Raw genomic sequence first — 18925 nt, 5'->3', positions numbered from 1 at the left:
AATCTACTTATCCAGTTTTAAATGGAAAATGATTTTTTTTTATATATGCAGTAGCTGAAACCAAGTAACAGTGGATGTTTTTAATCAATTGAATTTATAATCATTTCTAGAAAAAAAAACCCAAAAGGTTTGGTTTTCGATTGAATCCAGCTATGGAGACAGCCTGGGGTAACGAGTTCAAGTCTCAGCAGTTTCTAGTCAGTAGTTAATGCAGGACATTGAACTTCATAGTGCAGCTAATAAGCAGGACAGCCTAATGTGGGCTCCACACTGTTTTCCCTTCTGCTTTTATTATGGTGGTTTCACCTTCTCTGGTCCATTCACGAGCTCCTTACAGATGAACATAATCTATGAGCAAAAGAAAAGACCTGAGGAGCTACACATATCTATCCAGCCTGCCCTGTCTTGCTCTGAGCACTCACCCTGTCATGTATCCTCACTGCTGAAAGCATTTAGTGTGACTCTTTTGTCTCCCAGGGTAACACATTTGGCTATCACAAATCTAAAGCCACAGTAAGATAGAGTTAAGTGTTGGTGGGCCACATGAAGAAAGTGTCAGTTACTGGAAAAGACAGGGCAAAGGTTGCCACAGCCCTGAGAGAGTGAACCACGGCAGAGGTGTTCCTGTCACTGTATAGGCTTTGCAGTCCCGCAGAACACATCCTGGAACCCTAATGGTTCAATGTCAAGGAGGAACTACAAGCGCATTCTTAAAACACCAGTAATTCTGCTAGACAGCAGAAGTCTGAGGCGTCTCTACAGTAGCTGCCTCCAGCTCACGGCTCTCTGTTGACTAGCATGTCCTGGCAGGATGAACTGGGTCGAGTCACCCTGAGGAGTTGACAGAGTATGGCAGTGCACAGTTCTGAGTGTGCGGCACTTGGATCTTAATGGAAGAGCGTGATGAGACCAAGCCCTTAAGGCAATCGTGTGACAGTGGATGATGGCAGAGGAGGAAACCAAGGCTTTCAACTTTATTCTCAACAGGGTTTCTTCTAAAAGCACTTACCAAGTGCCAGGCCCCCAGAGCATGCATTACTTCTAATGTCTTCATGGTCTCTTCCAAACAGCCATGTTCGAGCCTTTGCCTGCCTACTGGCAGAGCATGCGTTCCTCTTACATCTGCAGTGAGACAATTTCCCTGTCTGCTCTACTGAGCAGGAGACTTTTGCTTTATTGAATTTTTACTTATTTTTTTTTTTTTCTGATTGTTGTTATTATTATTATTATTATTTTTTTTTCCATTTTTACTTATTTTTGAGTTCTGTGAGTGGTGGTGGTGGGAGGCAGGCATGTGGAGCCCAGCTTTGTGGAGTCAGCTGTCCCCTTCCACCTCTGTGTGTGGTCCAAGAATTGAGCTCAGGTTTTCTGGCTTGTATGGCAAGTTCTTTTCCTGACCCCCACTCCCCCACATCCAGCCTTCTCTTCCCACAACTTTACACCCCACCAACTCTTATCTTTCCAAGCTCTCTCATCCAAGAATCTTTATTTAAAACTTGTTATTGTTATGGGTGTGGGTGTTTTACCTGCATGCACATCTGTTCACCACACAGGTACAACACAATGGAGGCCAGGCGACGTCAGATCCCTGAGGACTCGAGTTACACAAGGCTGTAAAGCTAGCAGTGTGGGTGCTGGGAATGGAATCAGGGGCCTCTGGAAGAACAGCCCATCTCTTAACTGTTAAGCCATCTCTCCAGCCCAGGGTCTTTTCCCTTACATCCTGGATTCTGGTTTCTCCAGCTTCTCCTATGGTTTTGACCATCAGTATCCTTCTCATCTCTGAAATCCTGCCCGAGATGGTGCTCTGTTGTCCTTGTGCTTCATGGAGACATTGTCCTTTTCCTTCCTCTCTGTTCACTCTCCAAAAGGAGACTCTCTTCACATTGCTCAGCCTCAACCATTCCTGACTCATGTTCTACACTCTGTAACTGAAACAAACTGTTCCATCGTCTACTTCTGTAGTTTTTCTTAACCTCAGAATTCATACATCCAATACCAAACCTCTATGCTCCCTTCCCCCACAAGGGCCTTTACTTGTATTCCTCTTCTAGGGTTTATAGAAATGTGGTCATTGCCACCCCCATCTCTTAACATTTAATAATTTGCCACTTCCTATGAAGTTGGCCTCCAGAAAACATCTGGGACCCATTCTGTTCTCTTCAAACTCAGTCAGCCACTCTTTCTGTGGGACTACTCCAACAGTTCCTCTAAGGTCTTAGACTTCAGTCTCCTCCTGTCTGTCCTGTACAGACCTAATACGGACACAGAGTCCATGCCCCCTGGTTCTGCACATGAGGACATTCATAGTATGATGCCATTCATTTATGCCCCTTTGAGACCAGCCCGAGTCTGAGCCTGTGGTACCCTCCTTAGCTCACCCATCCTTCACTGCACTCCCCCCAACGGTGCTCCACAAGACTGGGATTCCATCTCTGAAAGAAAACCTCATTCCTTTGGAGCCTTCCCTACACTCTCCAGCCTAAAGAAACCTCGCCACTGCCTGTTTGTCCTTCTGTTGTTTCTAAGAATGCATCAGCTGTGCCTCTAGGCTGCCCAAAGGCACCAATGTCATCGGGGAATAATCTCTGACTGGTGTACCACCACAGACCAGACATCTCTAGTTTACCAACCAATAGGATTTATGCTAAAATTAACTTTACCTGAAGAATGTTTCCTAATCGCTTGCCCTCTTGTGGTACTGCGCTGCCGGCAGGCCATAACAGAGGTTGTCTCCACCAACCCTTGCACAATGGTGATCTGTGACATCATCCTAGAAACTAATCACTAAAGTCTGACTTTCTAAAAGTAATTAACCATTGTATCCTTACCTCTTGAAGTCTGATATCGAGTGGGTTTAAGTGTTTGTTGAATTAAAAAAAAAAAAGGTTCAGAAACGAATGTCCCAGGAAAAATCCATCCAATTTTTTTAATGCATTCAAACAGTGACTGGAAAGCCACCAATAGTTAGTTTTAAAGCTGATAATTAAAGGGCATGATGGCATCGACTCTCAGGCCAAGTCAGCACATAACAAGAAGATGCTGGTGGACTTTTTCACTAAGTTAATGTTCTCTCAACTAGCATATGTCTAGATTAATGTTTAACATTGCTGTAGCATTGGTTTGTTTGTGCATAGTGCTACAAATTACCATTAAGTTTATACTATTAGCATAGCAAGCTGGAGCACAGGAGCCATCTTAGCCACATGCCCCAATCAGGACACTGCTGTGAGCTGATCCAATACCACACTCCTGACGTCATTACTCAAGTCCCTCAGATTTTGTCTTAAAAAGGTCTTAGTACAAATGTGCCTCTTTCTTCTCTCAGACAGTCATGGACACATTGATAATTCACTGAGACCCCTGTGGGACTTGGCCTTCCTCGGCAGCTCATACGTGATGTGGGAGAAGACAACCCAGGTCCTGCACTATTACTTGGTCCAGCTCAGCAGTGTGGAGCGGCTGGTAAGAACCTGATCATTAGCTGGGCCAGCCGAGCCGCAGGGCGCCCAGTGCTCTGGGCTGAATGGATGGGAATGGTGACCGTCATGGCGAGAGTTTTACTTACATTTCATTCATTCAGCAAATGTCAGAGTGACTGCAATGGCCCAGGTATTGTTTTAGGGATGGAGGACGCAGCAGTGAACAAAACCACATTTGTTGACTTGAATAATAAGAGCATTATAGAAAAAAAAAAGCCAAATAAAGAGTTAAAGAGATGAATATGTATCAAACGGTGATGGGAAGTGCCATGGTGGAAAACATAAAAGTGGGGAGAAGGAAATACAGGATCCTGAAAGGCAACTTACATAGTAAAATAAGGCTAATGGAACCAGAGCTGGCACCGGAGCGGAAGCCAAAAGGCACAAAGAGCAAGAGAAGGGAATCTGAGACAGGAAACCTCCCTCGGCAGCAGGGCTGCTGATGGGATGGAAGGAGCAGCAAGGCTTGTTTGGCTCTACAGAGTGAGCAGAGAGTCTGCAGGAAATGGGATGAAATGGCAGGGAGTGGAGGGTGTCTGTCTGGATGTGTCATGGGTCCAGGCTGGCCTATATCCTATTAGCAGATGTGATTTCCCCAGGATCTTTCTGGCTCCACTCTGAGAACAGACTACCATGAAACAAGGGAGGAAGCAGGAAGGCTTGCTGGTGGCTTGGACTAGGGGGCAGCAATAGAGATGGAGGATTCAGGTAGACTGGCAATCTTGGTTATAGGTTGTTTGGGAACATCAGAAAATGGTAAGAGGTAAAAGATGAGTCTTAGGCCTGAACCTGGAAGCAGAGTTTCTAGTCATTGATTAGAAAAGACGTCAAGAACAGGTTTAGGGAAGCTGTCCTGATTTGTGGCAAGAAGACAATCTGTCATCTTACCATAGAGGTTTGTGTTTAAGAGACAGGCATGGATGGCTGTAGTCATGCTGTGATGATGGTGTTTAAAACCACTGACTGGGAGAGACCAGAAGTGGTGGTCTACATAGAGTTACATAAGGTTTAGTCTGGTACTCTTCCTACCTCGGACCTGGCAGCACAGAGTCCACCTGGAGGGAAGGCAGACACCAGCCAGTCTCAGTTCCCGGGTACCCATCATGTCCTCTCAGAGAACAGAGGCCCGAGTCAAGGGTGAGGATGGGAGGAATGTGGGGAATGTGAGGTGGACTCTGCTGGTTAATGTGGGGGTCTGTGGTTAATGTGAGGATCTGCGCAAGGGCTTGTTAGCAGGGCAAAGTAGGCAAACAGTTGCCTTTAGCCAGGGCTGGGAATTTTCTCAGGTATGTGATATTGGAAGAGAGGGCTTTTTCCAGAGTAAAAGCCAAATCAGCTGTCAGAAGTACTTACTAACAGGAAACATCTTCACTATTTACCCATGAGGGATCAACAGTATTTTCTGAGGAACTTGCCAAACATTTGGCATTTTTTACGCTAATAATAATTTTGTCTGCTCTCCAAAGACCATTGTAAAACAGGCATCAAATAGAACTTAAGGGTTTTTTTTTTTCCTTTTTTACTGATCTTTTTAGAGAGTGCTTTTAAACAGCAATTACCCTCTAATTGATTATTACTATGTAATAAGGCAAGGACTTTTGTTAAGTCTCCCCACTCTCTCTAACAAGGCGATGGAGCTGATAAAGGCAAGACAGCTCAGGGGCAGGAAGTGAGTGTGAGGCGGGGTGGCTATCACTCCCCCACTCCCCAAACTTTCTGGATGAGAATTATTACCTGAATTCTCAGGGTTCAACTTACCCGCTAGTGCAGTGTAGGAAATACAAACTTCTGAACTTACAGCCCTATATGAACAAGACCCGCTGCCACACAGCCACTGTTATTTCCCTAGACCTGAAGAACAAATGACTTTCCCAATACCAGGGACGGTGCCAAGGACAGGGGAGTATATCAGCTAAGGAAAATGGGGATAAGGGCTTTGACTGTACCTTAGCCTTTGTTATGACTTGACAAAAGGGAAACTACACGTTATTCTAAGTCCAAACTACCTGTACCAAATCTTGTAACCACTCTTATAACTTTAATCTTTTCAAAACCTATTTTTAATGAGGGCAGTGGGAAAGAAAGGATACAGGGGAAGTGGACTCGTTTAGAAAGGTTCTTTGGAGCAACTCCGGCTGTGTTGTCTGGAAATGGGCAGTTCAGTTCACAGGTTGGCAGAGGCGGCTCGATCTACTGGTAAACACTTCACGGATATACCAGTAGTCCAGTTCGGTAGAGTCAGGATAGCAAACACGAATCAGCAGTGGTGGCACTACCTAGCAGAGACAGCCATGCCTCAGCCTTGGCCCTAGTCAGCAGGAGGGACCCAGGAGGGACACCATGAGAAGTTCTCAGCTGTGCGTTTCTCAGCGAAGTGAACATCATCAAAGATGTGTGACTCCACAAGGGTTGCACAGCTAGCTCTATAAGCAAGCCTAGTACAGCCTTTGTCACTGTCCGTGGAGGACTCCTATTTATACCCTCCGAACATCATGTGTCCTCCATGTGTCTTGCCACACCACGTGTCTTGCAGCTGTCTCAGCTGACATCATTCTGCCAATCAGCCCAAGTCCTCGGAAGCAGCAAGAAGTTGCAGCACGCTACCCGAAGGATTTTTTTTTTTTTTTTGTGCATTTCTCTCTATGGAGTCCCCACAAATGCAGCCCAACTACGCAATGTAAGGTAGACATACATGTGTGTCGTTAGTGAGGAATCCTTCATCACGTGTCCTTTCACGAGCTTGCTTTCTCCTGTGTCTGCTTCAGTGAGACGTTCCTTCACAAGTCTGCCTTAGTCTTTCACCTGTGTCCTTCACGTTTGCCCCAGCGAAATACCATCCAACTGACTTTCCAAAGAACCCTTAAGTTTCCACTTCACACTCAAAAGTATCTGACCCTAAGTATCTACCAGGTTGCCACTCACTATTAGTTCCAGACTTTATTCCAGCTCATGGACTCCCTCCACTGACCCCAGATACATAACAGAGATTACCTCACCAGCCATATCTACTCTGCTGAGAAGTCTCTTTTTGATCACGTATATTAATAGCATAAGCCTACTTACTCTACTAAAACCACATTGATCCTATTAGGGCTTAGTCTTTCCCTCTAGGAGATGGAGGGGACATGAAGGGGGGGGGTCGGAAAAATGGGGCTCCTTCATGGTTTCCAGGAAGATTAAAGTGCTACGTTACAGAAATAAAATAATAATAATAAATCACCATCAATCTGGGATATAAGCACTTGGCATTGTGATAATTTGAATAGAAGCCAAAGAGGTTATTTCTGAATAATATTAAAAATAATGACTTCTTGGCAGGGCTTGACATGGTGAGGGCAGACTGCAAGGTATACTGTTTACCTCTGCAGTTCTGTAGCAAGCTGTGCTTTGGGCTTGGTTTCAAGGGCCCATCCTTCTGAAGGAAGGGTGCACACAGGCAGCAATGCAAAGCTTGCTTCTATTGCGTTAGTAAGGAACACCGTAGGCACAGCAGACTATAATTAACTTACACATTTAACATGGGTAATACCTTTCTTTTTGTCATTGCTGGGGAATGAACCCATGTGAGGCAGGCTCCCTGAATTACATACAGCCTAGGCACTACTCTGTGGTTTGAACAAAGCAGATTATTAAGTAAAGTTGGAGTTCTATTAGTTATGTAAAGCCCAGCCTGTTTTTACCTAAAACTTAGAGACTACCATAATTTCATTTAAAAAAAACGGTGCTTTTAAATCCAGGCATGGTAGTTCTTGCCTTTAGTCTCATTATTTAGGAGGTAAAAGCAGGAAGGTTGGGAGTTCAAGACTTGCCTCAGCTACAGAGTGCCAGGCCAGGGTGGGCTACATAAGACTGTATCCAAAGATACACACATTAAAAACAAATGTTATTTTCAAAAGGAGAATAAGAAAGCACTACCTTGAAAAGATGTCTGTAAGTAAAAAGAGTTTTAAAGGTTTAGGAACTCCCGGGGAAGCCGGGCCTTGAGAAAAAGTACAGGCAGCAGTCTGTGACAGGGGTCCACTGACGGGCAGCTTAGGAGACAGGGGTCCACTGATTGATGGGCAGCTTAGGAGACAGGGGTCCACTGACGGGCAGCTTAGGAGACAGGAGTCCACTGATGGGCAGCTTAGGAGACAGGGGTCCACTGATGGGCAGCTTAGGAGACAGGGGTGCACTGATGGGCAGCTTAGGAGATGACTGTCTTTTCCTTCCAAAGAAAAGACAGTCATTAAATGAGGGCCAAGCAAGGCCAAGCACACACCTCCAAATGGTACAAGCTGACAGGCCCTTGCCTCTGTGGGCGTGGCTCAAGCACAGTATTTGTTCATAAGCCTCACACATTCTCTGATGTGCTTTGTCCCTAGTTTGCCCAGGTACAGTATAAAGGCTCCATCAATTGCTATTCTGTTCTACTTAGGGAACAGCAACAAAAAACATGCCTGCACATGTTCAGAATTTATATTTTCTATTCTTGGTTGCACAGCCCACAGACACAGAAGGGTAACTGTAATATGCTGGTAACATATTCTCTAATGAAAGACGGTTTTCCCTGGTGAGTTCTGATTGTGTGACTTGTGCCTGTTGTTTGCGCACCCCTGTGTATACTATCCTGCCAGGCCAGAGAGAAACCTACCCAACAATGCGAGAAGTCACTGCACAAGAGCATCTCTGATGTATCTGCCCATCCTGCACCTTCCTGTATAGCCCTCTCCTCACTTAGTGCAGACAAAGCCCAACATCAAGTCCTTTTTACATCATCACCCCTTCATATCCTTTAGTAGTTTCATTAAAAAACTTGGTAGAAGATTGGAGCTATATTCTAAAGACCAAACGTTTTTTAAACATCCTATTTTTACTAGTAAAGTACCCTTGATCTATAAAAATAAGAAATACAAAAAAAATTAACTAGGAAATTGACTATTAAAGTTTATAGAAAACAAAAAGTGTGTGAGGACAAATGCCCACCAGTCAAAACATACCTAACATACCGGTTTTAACATTATGGGAGGGCTTCGTGCAGCACATATGAAGGACACGGAGGCTGGAGTCAGACCTAGATCTGAATTCTGTAAGACAGAAGAATCACAGGAGACCATGCATCGACTGCTGGGCGCGCCATCTGGCCCGTGGCAGGCCCCGTAGAAAGCTAGAAAGCGTGCTTTCTCCAGTCCCTCGGAGTAGAGCACAGGGGACATGTGAGAGTAACTAGATCACTAAGATTGCCAGAAGATTCTCCTTATCTTCCCAGACGTCAGACTTTGGCCAAACCCATACATACCAGGGAGAAAAGGCTTTAACAAAGGACTTTCACCAGACTTTCATGGAACGGAGTGACAGAACCTGTGACTTCTAGAACTTAGGCCGGAGCATCCCCATGGTGTCTCAGCAGAAGCGATAAGGCACCACCCACAGGGGTCACATGACAAAGCCTCGGGAATCCTGAGCTTACAGAATCCCACCGTGTTGGTTATACTAACCTTTTCCTTTCTCTAGAAAACGGATGATGACAGCATCGACTTTGACTTCACTGTTCTGCTTCATGAATTCTCCACACAGGTAAGATGCAAAGTTGTGTATCGAATTGTTTTCATTTTAAGTTTTTCAAGTTTATAATATTTATTCCTTTACCTCCTAGGAAATCATTCCCTGCCGTATTCACTTGGTCTGGTACCCAGGTAAACCCCTTAAAGTCAATTACCACTGTCAAGAGCAGCAGAGCCCAGAAGAAGCCTCTGGAACTATGGAAGCATCAGCTATGGCACCGCCAGAGTTCGGTAATTTCTAAAGAGAAGAAATGATCTGCTTCTATTATATTCTAAACACCACGGTGGTGCTGAACTCCACGAGCATGCGCACTTTCCTGATTGGGCTCCCTGATTGGGCTCGGCAGGCTCAGCACATCTACCACATAGCAGATGGATCAACAATTGCTTTGGGAAAAGGTTTCGTCTTTTTTGTTTTGAGTTTGTATTTTTCATTACTCTGGACATATTGTGGTTATTTTATGTTGCTGAATTGTTCTTATTTTGTCAACTTTTTTTTTTCAGTGAAAGTAAATATTAACTGCTAATCTCAGGCAAATATTTCCTTTTAGCGTGATACCCACTTTCGAATAAGTGTTTATATTTCTAAGTAATAAAATGTGTTTGTAAGCTTTGGTATGGATGTAAAATTTGAGCTAACCTGGAATTAAATCAAATCCCAATGTTGATTAAAACCTTATAAATAGCACTGTCTCTACTGTCTCACATGATAAAAGCTGCAAACACACATTTAAAGGAACACTGATATAGCTCAGAAAGTACCAGACACTTATTTTTATTCATCAGGAAAACTAGGACCCAGTGTTGGAGTAAATAATCTATAAAAGCCAACATAATATGTAATGATCAAATTGAGTGACGAACCTCCTCAGGACGGGAAGAACTCACCCAGGGAATGTCGCCATCTCACAATTATTAAAATTTAATGGAACACTTATGTCATTGTCTTAAGCCCTTAAGCCAGGTTCTTGGGCCACTGAGTGATTGGGAGGCATCAGCCTCAAAATAAAAAAGCATCCAGAAGCAGCCTTACGACGGATGAGGTCATGTCCCAGTCTGCCCACCTAGAGTTGAAAATACCAGAGACTTGAAATGCAGTTAGTACACCTGACCTAAACAGCCCAGTTTAGCGACATCATAGACTGCTCTTCACCGTAATGCTCACGTGGCTGGCAGAGCTGTGTCCAGCTGCTACTGTCCCAAATTTCCAGAGTCTCGGATAGTATATTCCGAGGTGAGACCAAAATTGTCCAAGTGGTTTTCCAGAGAGAACACCGTTTTCTTATCATTGTCAAGGCAATTACTAAAACTGGACCATAACACTTAGCCTGCACCATTAGATAATGAGAAAGTTTACTGCGCAGATAAAGAGGATGATATTCATTCTTCTCAACAAGTTCTAACTCCTCTGCATAATCCTTGAAGGAGGCACGGAAGCTCTCCCGCCTGGGCAACAGTGAAGACCAAGTACTCTTTAAAGACACCCAAGAAGCAATATAGAATGACTGCGTTGAGCCAAACTCAAGCCAACAGACAGGTTTCCTAACCCAAGTTCCCTAAATGACCTTTCAACAGAGATCCTATGAGCACTATGGACATTATAGCATGCTGCTGTCCTAAGAATGCTAACTGTTCTTTTAACAGCCTCCTATAAGGTATTTCAGCTTTAGTATTTCAACATATGGAATCTTAAATTTGGCAGTCACCAAAAAAGAGTGAATTGTGACATGTTGGAATTATCCCATTGCAGAAGGTAGCTCTTTGCATTGCTGATACAACACATTATACCAGTGAAGTATTTCCTACTTTCAAAAGACATTCTCCATGATCTTACAAGTGACCATAATTTAGACAACATAACCCTTCAGCAGACTAACTTTGGTATAGTGTTAAGAGGAACTGCATGCAAAGCCCACACCACTAAAACTCTCTGGGCACCATGGCCAGCACAGCTTTCCTAACAGACTGCTACGGATGTGAGCTGGACTTCATTAACATTGATTTCACTGGCTAACAACAGAGCAAGGACTTCATTTGCATCGGCATAAAGTAAAACCTGAACTCCCCAAGCCCTGTTTGGGTTAGGACTGTAAATTCTGAGTCACCAAGCCAGCCACAGTTGTGAGGCATTTAGCCTCACACTCACTGAATGGCTCCACAACCTTTGGAATTTCAGGATATATCAAAAGTAGCACCAGGATTTTTGTTCTACTCAGTTTCAGCTTTTCATACATAAATGATACATTTTTAGACAGTAAACACGGAGGTTTGAATGAGAACAGCCCCTATAGGCTCACAGATTTGAACGCCTGGTCACCAGGGAGTGTAAGTATTTGAAAGGATTAGGAAGTGTGGCCTAGCTAGAGGAAGTATGTCCCTGGGGGAGGGGCTTTAAGGTTTCAAAGGCCAAAGCCGGGCCCAGAGTCTCTCTCTTCCTGCTGTCTGCAGATGCAGATGCAGAACTCTGTTACTTCTCTAGTATCTTGTGTGCCTATGTGCTGCCATGCTCCCATCATGATAACGAATCAAACCTCTGAAACGATAAGCCAGCCCCAATTAAATGCCTTCTCGTATAGGAGCTGCCATGGCTGTTCACAGCAACAGAACGCTAAGACAGGTCATTTGAAGGTCAGTTTAAATGTCTATACTTGGGGTTGAATGTCAGTCCTTCAAGACACCACACTTTTTTCTCAGTTTAGAAATTTCTGGTCAGTTTTGTGACCTTCCCTAACTTTGAACAAGACTCAGCCACCATGATCCCTATCTATGCATGGAATTTCTGGGATATAAGTTGTTTACTGCACTGAAACATTGCAAAATTAGCTGAAGACTTAAAATTCTGATTCAACAATGTATCGTTTCATCAGTGCAAAGAGCTACCTTCTGCAAAAGGATCATTCCAACATGTCACAATTCGCTCCTTTCTGGTGGCTGCGCCAAATTAAAGATTCCACATGTTAAAATACTAATATGCAAAAATTCCTATTTTTCAAAACTGATTAAATTTTGTTGATTTACAAGCTACACAATGAAGCAGGAAGAAAAAGAATAAGAGAAAACGCAAATGTATTTCTTTAATTTCAGCTATCAGCTGAAGGGACAATAGCCCAAATGTAGTATCACACAAAAGAATATTGACATTATACATTAGAATTGCAAAAAACTATAATTCCATGTCTTGGGCCTATGTGCAGGTGACACTGCAGTGGTCTTTAACATCAAATGCATGCTGGAATCAACTGGAAATGTTCCAGGGAGCCTGGATATCTGGAGATGGAACTGGGGTCCTCACTTAAAGCTCTAGAGTGAGTCAGGAGAGTGCAGCCAGCCACACAGCAGTCACTAGCGAGGCCTCTAGTGAGGCCTCTCCCCAACACAAGCTAACACTTTCTTTAAATTGTCTAAAACTATACTTCATGATAGTGGCATAAAAGTCTTCATTGATTAATATCCACATTAGTCTTTTCCAGGCTATCGACTTGTTTGGTCTTTACCATCCGTCCATCACTAATCTAATGAGCTAGCCACAGATGTGGGCTCTGTTCCTGGAACTGTTCCTATGGGATCCTGTTCTATCCACACTCCCATGTGGGCCCATGCCTTTGCATATGAAATGTCACTAATGGATTAGATACCCAGGATACGTATTATAACTTAACTCCTCTCCCCGCCACCTCTCTCTCTCTCCAAGGTCTCACTGTATAGCCCTGTCTGGCTTGGAACTCACCATGTAGACCAGGTTAGCTTTGAACTCAGAGATCTACCTACCCCTACCTTCGGAATTATTTAGCAAATTAAAAGCACACGCAATTTAGCCCACTTTTCTGATTATTCTCAATATCCAGAGACTGCATTAAATTCTATGAGACTGTTTCCTTACTGAGAATATACTCATAGTACCTAAAGCACACCACTCCCCAGGCTTGATGCTCTGGTATAGCCACAGATGTTCATAAGGACAGGGAGCTACTGAATAATTGGAACCACAGTATCTATTTGGAAACTTAATGCCTGCACATGATTTAAAAAAAAAATTAGGGAGCTTGAGAGGAGTCTCTGTCAGTAAACCACTGGTAGGCAGGCATGCATGAGGACCTGAGTTCAAGCCCCCAGGAACCATGTGAAAACAGCTGGGCCTGGACCACACCTGTAATCCCAGTCTGGGGAAACAGAGGCAGGGGGAATCCCTGGATGTTCTGCTCAGCAACACAAGCTTCAGGCTTAGTGAGAGACTTTACCTAAATAATTAAATTAGAGGACAACTACAAAAGACAACCTCTGGCATGTACATTCACACACTAAACCACAGACGTACATACATGTGCACGGTGTCGGGTGTTGTGTGCCCAGAATCCTACCTCTTGATGAGAGGACTGTGAGTTTTGAGGCCAACAGGGGCTATATACACACAGCCCTTATGTCCAAAAAAAAAAAAAGCAGTGAAGTAAATTTATATATATTTTAAGCTGAAAATTATTCTCTTCTTCCCTTATATAATATTATATATACATCAGTAATAATATAATTTTATTTAAGGTCTTTTACTAAACAATAAAAATAGTCAATACAGTTTAAATACACAGTTATCCTTGGCGTACATACAGAAGCTCCTGAACGTGGGCCAGCAGGGGCTCCTAAATTTGTTTCTGCCGTCAGAATTCATTCAAGCAGACTCCATCATCCCCAAGTGTGGTAGTCAAATAGTCAGTATATCCTGAGTGAGGAGAGTCAGTTCTTGGCTTTCCCTTTTTTTACGGGAAGCTGACCTGTAGCTTCCAAATACTTATTGATGAGCTCTTCCTGTGTGGATGGTGAACACGGCTGGTACCTGCAGTACTCCATCGTGTACTCTCCTTTTCCCTGCAGGAGAGAGAGAGATGTGTTTGCTCATGCAGGTCAGGGTGGAGGTAATGTGCACAGTAGCTTCTGAACTGCACTGAAGTGAAGTTTAACTCGCTTTAAAGCTGCTTACCTCTGTGCAAGACCTAAGCTCAGTGGAATAACCAAACATATTATTTAGGGGAACCTAAAAACAAACATAAAAAAGTATTTTAGCACAATTTATTGAAAAATGAGGAAAATACAGGGATATATCAACTTAATGCCTTACAATTAGCTTTCTATTGACAATTTTATGTTTAAAAGATGCAAAAGCCTATCCCAGACAGGAAAGCCTATTTGAAGATTATTTTGACAGGTATAATTATACCAAATCTTTCTATTCAGACAGCATACCACTGCTGGTCTTCCCTTCTTATCCCTATAGTACGTCCAGTTCACACATTCACATGTGTTTTTTTCTGGGAAAATGTTAATGAGTTTCCACTGAACGTGTGTGTGTGTGTGTGTGTGTGTGTGTGTGTGTGTGTGTGAGAGAGAGAGAGAGAGAGAGAGACAGACAGACAGACAGACAGACACGTTGGGCCCAGAACCCGGAGGCTCATGAAGGCTGAGAGCATGCCTGCCACTGAGCTGCACCCAAGCCCTCCTGTGTGTACTTACATGGTACAGTGACAACAACATCTTTCTAGAGGCTATCTATCTATAAAGTGACCGATACTTTCTCCTCTGTGAGATTTAAGATAAGACAGGTACAGATCAGGGAATTAAATACTAGCCTTATTACTCAATAAAGCAGCTATACAAATAAGGTTAACAAATTCATCAAAATATATATAGCCAAGATATAAAGAATCCTATGTTTAGTTGTTGCACTTGAGAGTTGCTTTCACAGAAAATTACACAAATTGCCACAAAACAGACACTATAAACTCAAAAGCAAATGTTTCAGTTTGCGCCCCAATTTCCAAAACCTAACCTAATTGATTACCTTCTGTGGCTAATTAAAGCAAGACATACCTGTGACCCCAGAGGGGTAACCTCATGAGGCTGAGTTCCCAGCTAGCCTGAGCTGCAGTGTGAAGGAACCCCGTGAGACTGTCAATATGTACTTACATCTGCATACAGTGTGAAGTAGTCCTCAATGCCGTCCTGCCCTGTAATCACTCCATGCCGCCGGTTAATCCCTGCGAACACTGTTCCCTGGAATTCATTGGGGGCTATAACTTCCACAGACATAATAGGCTCAATAATACATAGTGTGCCATTTGCCAAGGCTAGGTTTAGAAAGAAAAAGCAAAGTTAAGTATATTACTTATTAAAGTGAAATTCTCTCCAGCTCTACATGAGACAGATGGCATTTTCCCAAAGGTACAAAATGATAAGCTTAAAGTTCCCCTGGACTCATTTTTCTTTTTATAGTAATGGTAACATTTATCTATGTGAAAATGCCAAAGATAACATTTCATTCTGGTGTATTTCCATTAGCATGCTTTTGAAAAATTCCTTAAATCTCATTAAACTTCAGAGCACAGAAAACACCAACCATCAAGTCCAATGCTATGTAAACTATATGGCTGGCTAACTGCTCTCCCTGAAATCGTCACGTGTGAGACCAACATAAACGCATTCTTTCTTACTGGTCCTCGGCACGCACGCACACACACACACACACGCCCACACACACAGACACACACACACAACAACTCAGCACAGGGCAAGAGGGGGTGCTTAGAAGAATCAAGTCACTTCTGAGAAGTCTTTCTTTTTCTAGGCTGACCAGTTCCACTGCCTGACTGAGACTCGGGCTTTTAGTTTCCGTCTCTAACAAGTTGTTTGAGTCTTGTGAAAACAGTCTGTCTAGATCTTAAGCTTCTTCACCAATAACTAAAAAAAAAAAAAAAAAAAAAAAATCGGACTAGATGTTAACAACCACTTTAACATAAAACTCACTGTATGTTTTTCGGTCCCATCTAATACACAACTACTACACGTTTTAGTTACAAATACTGACTAATATTTACAGAAAAAGTAAAATAAAACTTCAAATATTTACACTTCAAATATTTACAAAAATTTAGTAGTGGGGTTAGAGCGGACTATTTAGCCTCAGACTGGCTGCACTGACCCCAAATAAAAGGTTTTAAACAAAACACAAAAAAGACAACCCAGAAGCTAGTAAGCTTTAAAATGACCACAGTTTTCCCAGAGGCATCAGATTGTTCATAAGATATTAATTAGCAGCCATTCCTGTATATTCATACAGGCACTTCTATAGACACTACAGACTCGAATGCAGTCACTGTTAGAGTAACAATGCAATGCCAACCCTCAGTACAGGAGGGGATTGGCACCAGGACCTCAACTGGGTACCAAAATCCAAAGATGTTCAAGTTTCTATGCCATTTATGTAGTGTCTCAGTATTTGAATATAGCACTCTTAAAATTACTATAGATTCTAATACCTAACTCAAGGTAAGTCTGTGTAACAGAAATACTGGTGAGTCTCTACTTTAATCCACTAGTAAAATCAGTAGTATCAGAAGGCCACGTGCTAAGTGGTTGAATGAGGAGGGAGTCAAGGGCTGAGACTAGTCTAGAGTTAACTTTAAGCTCCACTAAACTAGAATGTCAGTCTGAGTTATGGAACTAATTGCTCTGAACCTCAATTCTCTCAGCTCTAGGTCACACTGAAGATAAGCTCAGGCGCTGTGGTGGTTTGAATAGATATGGCTCCCAGGGACTCCTGGGTTTGAATGCAGGGCTCATAGGGAACGGCACTATTAGGAGGTGTGGCCTTGTTAGAGGAAATGTTAGAGGAAGTGTTAGAGGAAGTGTGTCACTGTGAGGGCAAGCTTTGAGGTCTCCTATGTTCAAGCTCCACCCAGTGTAGAATCCAGTCACCTTACTGGTACTGAACTCTCGGATCCCCCAGTACCATGTCTGCCTGCACACTGCCATGCTTCCTGCCATGAGATAATGGACTAAACCTCTGATTCTGTAAATGTTTCCTTGATCATGGGCTCTTTGTCTCCCCACAGTGCTGAAACTGTCAGGACACTCATGCCCTCATCATGACACAGCACACACAAAGAGTCAACAGACTGTATGAGCAACAACTGAAGCACACATCTTGGGAAACAAGTGGCAAGGCACAACTCTAGGTCAAAGGCAAGATAACAGGAAGGACTGTATTCACGGTGCCTAAAGGTAGGGAGGTAGGTAGGGTATGTACACACACACACACACACACACACACACACACACACACACACACACACACAGGGTACATTTTTATGTAATATTCCCAGGCAGTCTGGGGAAGTTCAAGTGATGCCCTATTTGTACATAGTAAGGAGAAGAGAAAGTCTAAAATCTGGCATGGAATGGCAAGAGATCCCAGAGCATAGACTGCTGGGTTAGTGAGGTAAAGATATGGTTCTGGCTCTGTGTTTGGGAAAATAAGCAAGGTGTTCTCCATGGAGGAGACAGCAACACTCACGGCCATAGAGCCAAGCCAGACAAAACACACTTAGCTTCCACTTCAGTGCTAAGTTACATCACTGACTGATCTCTGAGGCAAGTTTAAATTTTGGTTTAAACTGTAATACATAAAAATCTAAACTATCTCCTAATTTTGATACCATGTCACATATTTTAGTATATTTTATTTTATATAATACTCGACACAATAATCTAAGTATGAGCCACTCTAATACCAAGCTGAGTTAGCAGACAACATCCTTATCCAACGCCTTCAGATGGCATTCATATACATATACATACATACATATATATACCTATACACACACACACACACACACACACACACACATACATATATATTTATACACACACACACACACACACACACATATGTGTGTGTGTGTGTATCCTTTACTGTTTGGCAAGAACTTCCTGTACTTGATTTTATTTAATTACATTAATTAATTAATTATTATTAATTTGTTTTGCTGGGCAGTGGTGGCACACACTTTTAATCCCAGCACTTGGGAGGCAGATTTCTGAGTTTGAGGCTAACCTGGTCTATGAGTGAGTTCCAGGACAGCCAGGGCTACACAGAGAAACCCTGTCTCGAAAAAACCTATCAATCAATCAATCAATCAATCAATCAATCAATCAATCAATCAAGGAGTTAACAATCTAGTGCAGAAAACAGCAGCCCTCTCGGCCACTGCCTAACAGTAACCAGAGATGTAAACTGAGACCAAAAAAAGTTCAAAGAGCTTACATTTCAATCAGAATCAGTAGAATTCTGATGTACTGAATACTTATGAAATAATGATCAAGATGTTAATACTCTCCCTGTCTACTTTAACTCTTTGGTGGAAATATTTTTGAACTGTTAAGTGAATCAATTTTATTGTGGAAAGACACTTTTTTATATCACTAAGGAATTGACAAATGCAAGGTATGGATAAAGAGGCGAGGAGAATGAATTTTCAGACTTCAGGGTAACTGTGAAGTTCTTTTGCTGGACAATGTTCCTGTCAAATTGCTTTCCTATGATTTGTTTCCCCTGAATTAAAAGCAAAGAATCAGATTCGCCTGCCCACAACAGCTCCGAGTTCTGGTTCCCAGTTTTAATAACTGTACGATGTGTGAGCAAATGTACTGTTGACAGACTTAGCAGTTTAGCAGGAAGTCTCTATTATTGATAAAGTTTACTGAAGTCTCTCAAAACACATTTCCATTCTCATAATAATGCCTAAGAGTTTAAAATGTGATATTTGAAGAGATTACTTACAAATGTATGAGGACCTTGACATTTAAATAAATCGGTTAAAATAACATGACTAATTTATCTTTAAAATACTTCTTAAAGTTCTGAGCACTTGTCTTCTCTATTGAAACTAGAACTTTACATTATATACAAACTTAAAACACATTAAAAACAAATACCCAGATAATTCAGAACAGGGCAGGCTCTGATTTTTGCAAGAAAGAACACAGCCATGTCCTCGCACGCTCAAGCCCTCTATAAACATTCATCCTTATCTTCCATACTCCCTCCAATTCTGAGGGAGGGAAGACAAACAC

The 18925-nt window shown here is 42.6% G+C and overlaps 2 protein-coding genes across 2 annotated transcripts in view; one reads left to right on the top strand and one right to left on the bottom strand.

Annotated features, from left to right (window-relative positions):
- The window catches only part of Rarres1 (retinoic acid receptor responder (tazarotene induced) 1), a 36638-nt gene extending 26920 nt beyond the window's left edge, over window positions 1–9718 (top strand). The window contains exons 4-6 of the mRNA NM_001164763.1: window positions 3329–3465; window positions 8976–9038; window positions 9118–9718. Coding sequence (NP_001158235.1) covers window positions 3329–3465; window positions 8976–9038; window positions 9118–9267 — 350 coding nt within the window. The 3' untranslated portion in view covers window positions 9268–9718. The remainder of the gene's footprint in view (window positions 1–3328; window positions 3466–8975; window positions 9039–9117) is intronic.
- A 3817-nt stretch (window positions 9719–13535) lies between these two features.
- The window catches only part of Gfm1 (G elongation factor, mitochondrial 1), a 44954-nt gene continuing 39564 nt past the window's right edge, over window positions 13536–18925 (bottom strand). The window contains exons 16-18 of the mRNA NM_138591.2: window positions 14981–15141; window positions 13998–14051; window positions 13536–13885 (exon numbers count right to left, since the gene is read on the bottom strand). Of these exons, the coding sequence (NP_613057.2) occupies window positions 13754–13885; window positions 13998–14051; window positions 14981–15141 (347 nt within the window). The 3' untranslated portion in view covers window positions 13536–13753. The remainder of the gene's footprint in view (window positions 13886–13997; window positions 14052–14980; window positions 15142–18925) is intronic.

The sequence above is a fragment of the Mus musculus genome, chromosome 3, assembly GCF_000001635.26.
Source record: "Mus musculus strain C57BL/6J chromosome 3, GRCm38.p6 C57BL/6J".
NCBI lineage: Eukaryota > Metazoa > Chordata > Mammalia > Rodentia > Muridae > Mus > Mus musculus.
This window is presented reverse-complemented; position numbering and strand designations above follow the sequence as displayed.